The sequence below is a fragment of the Solanum verrucosum genome, unplaced genomic scaffold (genome assembly GCF_900185275.1).
Source record: "Solanum verrucosum unplaced genomic scaffold, falcon-dt-bn FXZP01000281.1, whole genome shotgun sequence".
In the NCBI taxonomy this organism is placed as follows: domain Eukaryota; kingdom Viridiplantae; phylum Streptophyta; class Magnoliopsida; order Solanales; family Solanaceae; genus Solanum; species Solanum verrucosum.
In genome coordinates, this window is record NW_026020554.1 from 803,779 (window position 1) to 817,470 (window position 13,692).

Consider the following 13,692-nt stretch of genomic DNA (forward strand, 5'->3'; position numbering starts at 1 on the left):
GAAGAATGTTCTCCGGGAAATAATTCTCGAAAGAATGTTTTATTAGAATTATTTTTAGTGTTGTAATGAAATCAAGATTATTAGAATTCCATTGATGTTTCTCTGAATTCTGAAAGAATGTTTATTTTCTTTTTTAAAGAATACTGAAACTTGTTTTGTGCATTCATAAGAGGCAGTATTTCTTTTTCAGAATGTATATATTATTCCCTAAACCCTGCTCAAACATATATTGACGTGTTAGCCCACGCAGTGTATTGAACTCTCTCTTGTAGTATTTAGGCTGCCACATCCCTTTGAAATAGTTGTGACACTATGTCAAGTTTGTTTCTTGTTCAGTTTCACTACCTTGCAGTTGCACCCAGCTGCCTCTTTTACTTGTTGCTGCAGCTTGACACTGCTAATAAATCTGACCTCCCTTTTCATTACATTTTGTATGAATGTTCAGAAAATATGCATGTATATTTTGCCTGAATTGAGTGTTGATTTTTCTGACGTCCTCCTTTCTGTATACCTAGACAAAGATACACATAGAGTAATATGATCTGAGAATTGAGATTCCCACTATATGCTTAACTGTTCTTTCTCTTCTCCAGTTTCGGCTCGTAACTGTTAAATAAGTTCTTTGATGTTGGACCCTGAGGCTTCAGCAGATGAAAACTATGTTACTGTGCCTCGTGGTGGTCCTATTTACATTTCTGATATGGTTGGTCCACTCACGAAGGTTGCTGACTTTGAGGTCAGCATCTTCCATGAACTTGAGGTATGAAGCTGTTTCAACTTTGGATTATATTGGCACTCATTATTTGAAGCTTTTATGCCTTTTATCGATTCCATGGTCATGTGTATACATACTTGTATCAGGAGTTTGTATGCATAGCTCCCCTGGATCCCGAATAAACAAAAATGAAAATGAAAAAAAGAAGATAAAGGCCATTTTGGGTGTCATCATTTCTGAAACTTTGATTATGGTCAGTATTTTAAAGATCTTAATTTTGTTATGCAGCGCCTCAAGGCAGAGTTGTCCTCTGATTCACTGGAAATGTTTGATGATGAGATATCGTAAGTGTTCCCTCTTCTCTGCTCCTCTTTGATACTAGAAAAGGAGATAAAACCGATGTGTATTATATGTACCTTCCGCTTACTTTCTCTTGCATATCCTTTAATTAATTTCAGATGGTGATTAGTTCATTTATTTGAGATGCAACACTGCAAGTTATTTAGTTTTACTATGTCATGGATATGAGAGTGACAATTGAAACAGGATTTCCTGGAATATTTTGAGGGATTTCTCTAGCGTTTGTCGAGATCAGCTCTCTGTTTGTGAGTCTTTGGGTTTTGTTGGATGCACAGTTTCTTTTTCCTTTGCAGAGCTTGGGTTTTGGAGTATTCTGCTCCAAGTTTGTTATTTAGACAGAGGAGATGACATAAAATAACATTGACTGAGGGGATGGTCTCATTGATTCTATTATGTGTAGAGTAGTTTTTCGGATGGTTTGTATTTATCAATATACCTTGTTAGTAGGTTGTTGGTAAATTCTTTTTCGTCTAGAAGTTATTTGTGGCAGCTGATAATTATTTTCTTTTACTTTAATTTAGCGAACGTAGTTTAAAGAATATCGTAATTGATTATGTTTTTAAATCCCATATCTGCTCCTGGCTGCTCAAATAAGCAGTAATACTTGTCCAAAAAAAAAAAAAACAGTAGAACTTAATAGTTATGATATTGACTCTTCAAATTTCACTTTGGTAAGACGACCTATGTATGGATGATTTCTTAAATTTTGAACAGTCTACTCTGATTGATCTGACTTTGGTCATTGATTCTTTCAGGATTGAAGATCTTAAAATTATCTGTGAAGAAGAATTGGTGGCTCAGGCCTTTGAAGAAGCATTTAAGGTAACATTTTTTAATTATAGACAGCCATCAAAAGAGTTGGTTTACAAATTCTAGTTAATCCGAAAAAAGGTTAGTTTACATATTTTCACTTACAAAATAAAATAAAAGGGATCTTCATGTAATGATAACAGGATGACGAATTAGGGATCCTCAACAACAAAGGTCCAGATAAAAGCAAGACCAACAAGAGGAAACGGAAGAAGAAGAATACTGTTGATGTATGCTAGTGACCTTTTTCTGTTATACATATCCGTTCTAGCACTCTATTTTCTGTTGTATTGAAGTCTTTCTTTAGTTCTTGGTAATTTGAGTTCTGTGTCCTCACCTCTTACTTGAAGCATGTGTCCTATCATATCATGGACGAGAGTTCTATATTGTCATACGATGCATTAACTGGGACTATCGGATCACTTGGATGAGTAATCTAGCATTTTGTTTTATATTGATGATTTAGGTTAAGATGTATCAAGATTAAAGAGTAAAAGAAACGTTCAAGCTTATTTTCATCTTTTTATCCCTTAAGAATTTACTTCCGATTTTAGACTCACAAGCGTTTATCATAGATAGCAAAGAAGTGGATGTATGAAAACTGAAATGTGAATCCTCCATAACACATACTTTAGAAGTGATGAATCATGAACGGAAGCTCCTCCAGCCAATCACAGAAAAAAGCCTCCAAAACTCAAAGAAATCTATTTCTATTGTCATATTAGTCCTAGTAGCTCATTCAACTTAAGTTCCAACAAGTTGAAAAGGAGAGATCTCCCAAGTTTAGCAATACATTTTTTTAAACAGGAGAAAATAATATTTGATCAGGATACATTGACCCCCCAAAAAAATAAAAACTGAACAGGAGAACAGAGAATTTCGAACATAATTTGGCTTATAAAAGCTGCCAGTTATTTAGTCACACCTTACATATATTCTTTTCATTGACATAATAGTGGCTGCTCATTTTTTCGCCATTTCTTACTCCTTGCAGTTTTAATTAAAGTGTGTTTGCTTGTTTACATTTTCAAATAATAAGTTGATGTTCTTGCATTTTGTAGGAACACTATTTTCTGAAGGTGGAACAACTTGCAAAAGTTAAAGAAAAACAAGAGGAAGAGAAAGCAGCTGCACGATTGCACTCTTTCAAGTACAGATCATCGTTTCTAGTTGATATGCTTTTATTTATGACTAAACCAACCTGTTATATCCATTGTTTGTATTTGCATATTTTGTGTTCTTCATCTTAGCTAGCGTTTTTATATTGGTTCAGTGGTAGTTGCAGCAGCAGCCACTCTGCTCCAACATCATCCAGTAAGAGTGGTAGGATGATATCACTCAAGTCAGTAAGCTTGGGAACAAAGGTTATGCTTCTAAGAACCTTGATTCTTTTTTACTGTATCTCCTGGTTTTGGATGAGTCTTGAATTTTTAAAGTCTGACCAAAGCTTAAGTTAGTTTAAAGATTATTCCGGCTGTTAAAATAAATTAATGACTCATTCAGTTTTTTTCTCCTTTATTTGATGGAGAGACTTCTGATCGCCTAAGAGATATAATTGAATGGTTTTCATCTCCCCATATAATCTCATTGCAAATTTCATTACTTTCAAATGCCATGATGCAACTATGTGACCATCCAACTCTCCTTTCCCCTATGACTGCAAAAGTCTGGCGTGCCATGGTAGATCAACATTCTGTCCGTGGAAATTCCGTTTCTGGACTGGTCAAATTTATTTGATAAATTAGACGAGAATAAAAATTGAACACCTTTGCTAGAAGGTGCAAGGAGCACACATTGAGGATAAAATAGGAGAAAGTCACTTGAGATGGTTTAGTCCTATCCTCTGTCTACCTACATATGCACCGGTCTATAGGTGTGAGATTGTGGTGAGTGAAGGTGTTAAAAAGGAATGAGGTAGACCTAAATCACGGGATTTGTGTTGAATGACCTACAATTTCTTGGAATCAGTGTAAACTTTGGCTGAAGATAAGCACATTGAAAGAAAAAAGATCCATATAGGTGATATCTGGCAAAAATAATTTCATGTTAGCCAATACATTGCACTTGCATACATTGTAAATCTGTAATATATACTATGATGGCATCATGACCTTTCCGATGTGCTTTCAAGAGCAGGCTAAAGTAATTTTATAACAGTTTTATTCTGAATTAGATGTACATAACACTTCTGTAGGTTTAGTCCCCAAAATTTCTGCTATCTTAGTTTTAAACAGATGATGGTTTGTTGATTTCATTCTTGGTTTTTTAATGGCAGGTGAGAGCAGTAAATACTCGTGAACATATTGCAGTGCAGTTTCCAGAAGCTATCCTGTGTGTTGAGATTTATCATTACAAAAAGACATGGACAAAAGTATGAACGTGTTCTTTATTGCTGTTTGAAGCGCTGATGAAATGAAGTTTAATATTATTGCATTTGTATATTTCTGTTATCTGCCACCTCTTTCATCTTCATTCTCTAGAGTAGTCATATTAATTCTCTGGGAACAGTATGCTAGAGACCTTATCTGTATTATGAAATAGAAGGCTATTTTGCTGGGTTATAGCTTATTCAGGGTGCATTTTGCATGCTTTGACTATTCCGACCTGCTGCCATAGTATTGAAACAATATAGTTAACCTTGTTGAGGATGATCAAATAACATCCTGTTGTTACTTCTGTTTTAGTAATACTCATGTAACTTCTGTCCTATTGTTATAACTGACTATGATGATACCTATCTGTAGACTCAAGAATTTCTGGTCCTTGGGCGGCAATTTTTGACGGAAATGAGAGACAAAATTTATTGCATTACTGATGAGATAATGAAAAAGACAGGCAAAAATGATCCTTCGGGCTTCTTCCTTGTGGAGGTAAGTGTTCTAGTAAAATTTTCTTCCAAATGATTAATATCAATTTTCTTATCACCAACCTAAATATTTTCCATAGGATGTCTTTTGCAATGATTTCAGGCATCCTTCTGCTACTGACTATAGTAAGCCAATACTTGATTGGCTTCAAGATTCTAGAAGTGAGGCGGTGGAAAAATGGGAATCTATCGCCTCTGGTGAACTGCCACAAAAACAAAAGGCACTTTTTGGCAGTAAAATTGGACCACAATTGCCCCATTTCAAGACCATTCAAATGCAAAAAACCCGCTTCTGTGACTTACGGTTTCGACTTGGTGCTGGATATCTTTACTGTCACCAGGTAATATTTCTTTTTCAGTTTGTTTTATTTTTCTGTTGCTCAGGGGAATTGTTCATTTTTAATTCAAATCAATGTTCATTAATAATACTTCACCACAGAAGTCTAAGATATATACAATGAGTATACACATATAGTTCCAGTCATCCATCAGGACTACCCAATATTTTTTTTATTTAGACGATACCCTATTATTGATAGAGAAAGGCATTTTATATTTCAACAATTGCCATTATGCCTCAATCCTTATCTAGTGGGGTCGGGTATATAAATCCTCTGCATTTATTCCTCTCTTCAGAGCCATATCCTTCCAATGCTGGCAAATAATGTCTTTTAAGGCCAATGGTAGATTTTCTAAAATAGAAGTTCTTTGAATCTCAAGCTTATCTTTACCAGGACTAAATGTCAATCGTAACTGGTTGGTTTCACTTATAATGATTATTTGATTCTATTATGTTTTGTTAAGTCTGCATTGATACCCCGAAGTTATAGATTTCAGGCAATGAATTTCTACTTGATTTAAGGTTCAACTTGTACCTTTCAGAACCTTCAGTCACTATAAACTAAGATTTTCAGATAGATGCAGAATTTTCAGTGTATACTCTTGTAGCTATAGAAGTGGTTGGGAAGGCTGTGTGGTGTACAAGAGCTCCTATAAGAGTGCCTTTCTTTACACAAATGGGGGTCAAGACAATTTTGACTCAGGAAGACATTTAGAAAGAGGAGCAGTTTGGGGTAACATATGTTTTCTGTCTGAAGTCTCTGTGGAATCAACAAGTCATTTATTCCAATTTCCTTCATTGAAAAATGGTAAAGGATATTTTTGTCCCTCTATGGAATAAAATAGGCAAGGGTGTATTATGACACAATTAGTGGTAGATCTTTTTCTAAGTTTTTTTTTGGAGGGGGCAAAATATCCGGTGTAATCTCATAAGTGGGGTTTGGAGAGGGTAGTGTGTATGCAGTCCTTGCCCTATCTTGTGAACTTAGAGAGATTGTTTCCGACAGACCAGTCAAGTAAAGCATTTCAAACTAGACAACACTCGACTGCCTACTAAAATTGTTCCCTAATCGTAGACCTCCATATCCTCTTATTTAGGGTCATGTCCTGCTAAGCTGCAAGTATGTCATGCCTTGTCTAATCACACCTCTCTCAAACACTTCTTTGGCCTACTTCTACCTCTCTTCAGATCCACCAAAAACAACCTCTCACACCCCGTCCAAACATCTCTTCTTCACATGTCTGAACCATTTCAATTGCTCCCTCATCTTTTCCACCAAGGTGATCATTCCCACCTTTTCCCAAATTTCGTTCCTAATCTTATCTCTCTTAACACATCCATCTCAACATCCTCATTTTCGCTACTTTCATCACCTGGATGTGCGAGTTCTTGACCAGTTGACACCCTGCCTCGTACAAGTAGCTGATCTAACAATTACTGTATGGATGATACATTCTTATCACAGAAGACACTAGATGCGAGCCTCCATTTCATTCACCCACATTAATACAATGTGTAACATCATTGTCAATCGCTCCATTTCCTTGGATTATTGACCCTAGATACTTGAAACTTCTACTCTTGGGGATGACTTGTGTATCGATCTTCAGTTTCACATTTGCCTCATAACTTGCACTCAAATACTCTCTGGTTTCTTAGGACTCTGTACTTTGTCTTCAAACCTCCAGCCTAGTATTAACTCCGCTTTGTGTCTTGTCAATCATTACTACATGATCTACAAACAACATACACCATGACGCCTCCCCTTGGACATACTGCGTCAATTCATCCATCACCAAGGCAATGATCAATGAGAGAGATAAAATGGGAAAGACCTTCGGTGAGGTTAAAACTCATTAACCTAACTGATATGTGGTGTAGATGAACCACGAGGCTGCAAATCCAATCCTGGAATGGCATGTTTTATTTCAAAAAGTGCCAAAAAGCTCTAAGGTCCGTGGGGCCTTCAAATGCAAAGCGTCAAATAAATCATGAACTTTAATGGAAAAGGGGGAAAGGGAGAAAAATACAAATATATAATCAAGGCTAATAATTATAAGGATGAATGACAAATATATGAACAAAGAAAAAAAATACTATAAAAATGAACTATCAGTTATTTAGTGTCAGAGGTTCATTGGCAAGAAAAATATGCCTTAGAACTTTGACGATGACACTGAAGCACACATTAATCGAGGCGAAGCGCTCAACACATTTTGAGCCTCGCTTCAGGGCTTAAGTGTGCCTTTGACAACACTGATCCAACCTGTTAATCATTGAGATTACCTACAAATACCTTGTATTTGATTCGGTAAATATGTTTCGTTGTCAAACGTTATGTTTAGCATGAATTGTAGTGCTCTATATATAGATGTTAATGGATTTGTGTTTGTTTTGCATGGTCTATAGAGGTCCCGCAAGCATCATCGAGATTTACCTGCAAATACCTTTGAAATACTTGATTCTGTAAATTTGTTTCCATTGTTAAACTCGATCATGTTTAGCACGAATACTGTATATATACGTTATTGATTTTTTTGTCTGTTTTTGCATGACATAAAGGGAGACTGCAAGCATCTAGTTGTAATAAGAGACATGAGGATGATACACCCCGAGGACGTACAAAACCGAGCCGCGTATCCACTGATAACCTTTCAGCCAAAATTGAGGTTCCAGAAATGCTCTGTTTGCAAGATTTTTAAAGCAGTTAAGGTGACTGTTGATGATAAATGGGCTGCTGAAAATCCTTGCTACTTCTGTGAACTTTGCTATTACATGCTCCATTATGTAGATGGGTCTTTGCTTTATGATGATTTCTCTGTGTATGAGTATCTCCATGAGTAGAATGTAATCAGAACAGCAGAAGTTATATAGTAATCCTTTTAAAAGAGGGAAAAAAGATGTTTGCTTAGTTGTATGGTTACCCTTTTTATTGTGTTCTATTCCTGCATACAATTTACAGGTAGGGTGTGTTTGGTTTATCAAAAACAACCTTTCTCTACGTCATAAAGGTAGAAGTAACGTTAGTGTACACCTATCCTTTTCAGACTTTATTTGTGGGATTACACTGAGTAAGTTATTGTCGGTCGTAAATTGATTTTCAATAAATATTTTCCAAAATAAATCTATTATTGACAAATGGCAATAATATTAACACATTGAATAATCAAAGACAAGAAGTTGAAAATTGAGATACAAGGAAGCTGGACTAGTTATTGACCAACTATCTCTGGTTCTCTTGTTGGGAGTGCTGCCTCAAATCTTGAGTGGTGTAAAATAGACATCTTATTCTAATACTAGCATTAAAATTTATTTTTACGAGTCAAATCCATAACCTATAGATCACAGAAGATAACTTTATCATTGCTTTAATACTCTCCTTCCGAATCAAAATATTAGAAAGAAAAAAATGTGTGGAGCAAGGTCATCAAAAAAGGATCACCACTAATCAATAATTTACCAGTAATTAATCACTACTATAAATACCAGAAATTTTATCATCTTCCTAATCCTCATTTCCAAAAAGCACCACCGGATCTCTTCCGTGTACGGCGGTCACGGAAAAAATCCCCATTATCGCTCCGCCGTCTACTTCTATCTCTGTATAATTCTTCTTCTTCCAATACTATTCAAAATTCAAATCAGTGTGATTTTCTCAATACATGGCAGGTCCTACATTTCTAAACCGGAATGTGTCAGATCTGTGCGTAGGGAAGCCGGCGTTAAAGCCATTGTCGGCGGCAGCCACCGTATCGGAAGCGTTAGCTCTGTTGAATAAATCAAGCGAGCCTCATGTGAGCGTGTGGAGCTGTGACCATTCGAAGAATGTTCTGGAAGATGAATGTGAATGTCGTTGTGTTGGGAAGATTTGCATGGTTGATGTGATTTGCTTTCTCTGTAAAAATGAGAATTCGGATAATCTTTCAAAGGCTTTGGAGACATCCGTTTCACAGATTTTGCCCAAAGGAAATTTAATTGTGAGGCATTTGGCGCCAAATTCAAGGTTTGCTCCGTTCTTTTTTATATGTCATTTTTTCAAATTGTAGTTGCATTAACAAATTAATGAACTTTACCCTTTTATCCTTATTTAATATTTTCTTAAGTCAACTTTTCAAATGAATATGCGAGATTTCGAAAATTAAAATGCATTTGGATGACTATTTAAATTTTTGAGTTTATTTTCAAGATCAGATTTTATAGAATAGTGAATGGAGAGAGTAATTAATTAATGTATGAAGTATTCCAATAAATATTAATTACTTATTAGTTTTTCTAGGTTGATCAAAATATATATTTTCAAGACTAATTAACTACTCTATCAAGGGTATAATAGGAAGAATATGGTAATTTATGCATTGATTTTATGAAATGACAAGTGTTATGATCTAACTATTTATAGAAATTGATGACATTTAAAAAGGAGCGGAGGGAGTAATATTTGTCATTTTACAAAATATAATCCTTAAACTACGTGAAATGAACAAAAATGTCATATGTTTATAGTTTGACTAAAAAATGCGCTTTCCGTCAATAATTTGACTCAAAGATGTTCTTCCAATCAATATTTTGGTTCAGAAATGCCCTTATAGTTACTAAATGGGTCAAGAATGCCCTTTTCGGAATAAATATGTTTTTTCTTTTCATTTTAAACACATCTTCCAAATAAAAATATTATTAAAAACTTATTTTTGTTTTCTTTCTTTTAAAATCACTTTAACAAATAAAACTGCCGGAAACAATTTTTTTCTTCTTAATCTCCTTTTATCAATTAAAATAGAAAATCTCCATGTACCCTTTCGACGATTGTCTCATAGTATATTCATCATTAATTTTTATTTGTATAATGATAAAAAATAATTATAATAAAATAAGAATTTTAAAAAAAAATTGAAGTAGGATAATTAATTTTTTAAAAAATATTATTAGAAAAAGAATGTGTGAAAAAGAAAATAAATAATACACTTATTTGGAAAATGAACACTTTTGACTCCTTAAATAACAATAAGAACATTTTTTGACCAAAATATTGATGACAAGGGTATTTTTGGATCGAACCATAAACGGAGGGAATTTTTGTTCATTTCACATAGTTTAAAGGGCATTTCTGACCCTTTTCCCTTCTTTCTATTTTATACTTGAGAGTTATTAGCCTTGAAACTTGAAAGTATAAATTTGACCAACATAGAAAAATTAAATGATAAATTCATATTCATTGGTTAATTTAATTAATAAAAATAAATTAATTTATGTTCATTTATTGAAAACTTGACTTCAAGAAAATACTAAATAAATTTACAATAGGAAAAGAGGGAGTACTTTTCACTTTTGAATTTGGATACCTATTTGGTTATTTAGCTCCCATTTGCCCATATATTTCAAAGTTGAAAATTGGAGTTACAAAATATGTTTGGAAATACATTTTACTTGGAAGAAAATTGAACTTTTACGAGTGGAACTCCCAAAAACGGGTTTGAGCGTGTTTTGAGGAAACTTGAAAATATTTGAAGATCAAATTTTGGATCAAATTAAATAGATATTTGAAAATAAATTTTCAAAAACTACTCCCAAAATCTATAATCAAAAGCTAGCTTAATTTATGGAAATGGACCAAAAATGATCCTTAAGCTATTCAAAATAGAACAAAAGTGTATTTCCTTTGATTTTTCATCAAAAAATGTATGGAATTACTAGTAACAGAACAAAAATAATAAAAGGGAATTCTGATGTATATGTTGATGGAGAAATAGTTTAATGAAATTGGTATTCTTGAAAATTGTTGTAAGTTATATAGTATTGAATAATCTCGGCATCTTAAAAAAAGAAAATGTCATATAAATTGAAATCGAAGAAGTATTATAGATTACATTGTTAGTCTAACTGAAGCTTTGCTATTCTGTTTACATTTGTTATTGATTGTCTTTCGGTAACTTTTTGTTATTTGTTCAGCTTGCTGGAGGCAATAGATTACATTCTTGAAGGCACCCAGAATCTGGTTATACCAGTCCAAAATCACATTGGCGGAAAATCAAGGAAAACGCAGAGTAAATCATCTTCCCTGAGTTGCAAACATCGCGATGGAATTGAATACTGCTGGCTAACGCAAGAAGACGTTGTCCGCTTCCTTCTGAACTTTATTGGTGTGTTCTCCCCTATCACCACTTCTTCAATTGAATCTCTCAACATCATAGATTGTAATGTCATGACTATTCGTTACCATGAACCTGCAATGTCTGCCTTAGATTCCCTTACTCTTGCACATGTTGAGCAAACTTCAGTGGCAGTTGTTGATGATCTCGACAGATTAATTGGTGAAATCTCTCCTTCCACTCTTGCCTATTGTGATGAGACTGCAGCAGCAGCAGTCATGACACTTTCATCTGGTGATCTGTTGGCTTACATTGACTGTGGTGGTCCTCCAGAGGACTTGGTTGACCTCGTGAAGGTGATATTACAAGAGAAAAAGCTTGGTGCGTTATTGGAACTAATGGATGAAGAGTTGTCTTTGTCTTCGTCATCATCATGTTCAGTTTCTAGTTGTTCTTCTGATGACGAGTTAGGGGTTTGTAGAAATAATAATGGCTCAGGACGATATGCTTCAGCTAGAAGGGCAGAGGCCATCACTTGTTATCCAAACAGTTCATTGGTTGCTGTGATGATTCAAGCACTTGCACATCGTGCAAGTTCCGTTTGGGTCATGCATGACGATAACACTTTGATTGGCTGTGTAACTTTTAAAGGAATCCTCAAAGTTTTCAGGAGCCTTGCAAATGCGAGGCAGATAACCAGATAAGGAGAATTCAGTGAAGCAATAACATGTTATACTCAAAATTCTTTCAAATTGCAAAATTTGCACAAACGGGAGCCCTTTGTTTTGGTGGTGAGTGAAAAAGTTGTAGTTAGTTTTGGAATTTATTAATCTTGTATATGTTGTTTCCAATGGTCATTTTGTCTATTGATTATTTTCTTAGTGGAAGTTCCAACTATCAATTTCATCAATCATGGCTATGCAATGGATAACTTTACCAGGGTTGTAGTGGAGTGGTAAGTACTCCTTCGTCCTCGATCAGAGGTCTTGAGTTTGATCTATTGTTAGGAAGCATTTTTCCCCAATGTGGAATTTTTCGGCATGAATTCGAATTTAGTCATGTGGGTATCGGACACCGCAAAAAATTATTCATCTGATTATTAAAAAATAATAGTAATGAATATAAGACTATCTGATCCACCCTTCGGGGTGGCCCGGTGGTTTGGGCTTGAGACTTCCATGTTGGAGGTCTCAAGTTCGAAACCTTTTGCCAGCGAAAGCAAGCAAGGGGTTTGCCTTCTGGGTCAAGCTCGTCGCACCGAGCTTGCCTAGTGTGGGTTAACTCTCCTATGTCGTTTGTGAGCTATTGCATAGGAGCGGGAGTTTTACCCTGTGCGCACCCAAAGAATAGCCGTTGCGGGTTTTCCTTGTCATAAAAAAAAATAAAAAATAAGACTATCTGATCCATGAATCCCATCCTAACCATTTTGGTTTAGGCAATCAAAAACCATATGAAGGCGTTTTTTACTATTATCTTCATTTATGTCTTAAGGTATAATTTTTCATTATTAATCTACTTTGTTGAGGTAATCTTTATGAACAATTATTATATGAATAAAATGAAAAAAAAATTTAAAAATTTGTCAAGTCATAAATGATTTATGTTTATTTTAAATAGGTTAATAAGGAAAGTAGACGTAATATCGTTAACCACATGAAATGTAAGTGTTATAAAATGAACTTGAAGAGAGATCTTTGAAATTGTCTCTAATTTAAAATAATAAATAATTTGGAATAATTTTTTAAAAAAATTACAATAAATTAGTTGAGACGAAAAAGAATAATTAACTAAAATTTGGTAAGGTTTCAATCATTAAAGTCAGATAGTGATGTTTGACATTTGTAGATTTTAAAAATAAGAGAAAATGACATAAATAGTCCATAAACTATACACTTAATGAAAATAGTCCCTTAACTATCTACAATCTTGTCAAGTTTGGTCTGTATCTACTTTTTATAGACACCGTTAACAAACTTCGTAATTCAACTACTCTCTCTTGATTTTCTTTTTGCCTCTTCTTTTTTTCATTGACACTGTTATAGTAAAGAAAACCTTGTCAAGTTTGGTGTTGTTTTTGTGCAGTTTGGGGTAGCTTGGTGATTTTTTTGGTGCAGTTTTTGTGTAGTTTGGCATAGTGTCTGTGCTATTTTTTGTGCAGTTTGCAGCTGATTTTTGATGCTCGAGTGCTTTTGGTGCAAATTTTTCGTAGTCTGAAGTAGTAGTTTGATATTGATATTTTAATGGTTTGATGTTGTTGTCTAGTGTTGTGTTATGTACAGTTTCATGCTGACTTTTTGGTTTTAGAGCTGCAATTTGATTCAACTCAAATAAAATAACGACCGACACACAATTACAGTAAGACAATGAAGAAAAGAATCGGACAAAATAAAGTGAAGAAATAGTGATAATAGAGGAAAGAAGTGGCAAAAAAAAGTCAGGAGATAGAGATTAAATTAGAATAACAAGTTTTTTTTTATTTATAAAAAGTAGATATAGACCAAACTTGATAAGATTG

General features: G+C 34.4%; 2 protein-coding genes across 2 annotated transcripts; both read left to right on the forward strand.

The window, feature by feature from the left end:
* The first annotated feature begins 560 nt into the window (after window positions 1-560).
* On the forward strand, window positions 561-7,975 carry LOC125810046 (snRNA-activating protein complex subunit). The gene is made up of 10 exons (XM_049489562.1): window positions 561-760; window positions 1,004-1,059; window positions 1,831-1,897; window positions 2,029-2,115; window positions 2,947-3,035; window positions 3,159-3,249; window positions 4,161-4,256; window positions 4,630-4,755; window positions 4,832-5,092; window positions 7,654-7,975. Exons 1-10 carry the CDS (start codon window positions 626-628, stop codon window positions 7,933-7,935), a joined length of 1,290 nt encoding a protein of 429 aa, XP_049345519.1. The 5' UTR covers window positions 561-625; the 3' UTR covers window positions 7,936-7,975.
* A 690-nt stretch (window positions 7,976-8,665) lies between these two features.
* Window positions 8,666-11,881, forward strand: LOC125810050 (CBS domain-containing protein CBSX5-like). Its single transcript, XM_049489566.1, has 2 exons — window positions 8,666-9,094; window positions 11,038-11,881. Exons 1-2 carry the CDS (start codon window positions 8,754-8,756, stop codon window positions 11,879-11,881), a joined length of 1,185 nt encoding a protein of 394 aa, XP_049345523.1. The 5' UTR covers window positions 8,666-8,753.
* The last annotated feature ends 1,811 nt before the right edge of the window (window positions 11,882-13,692 follow it).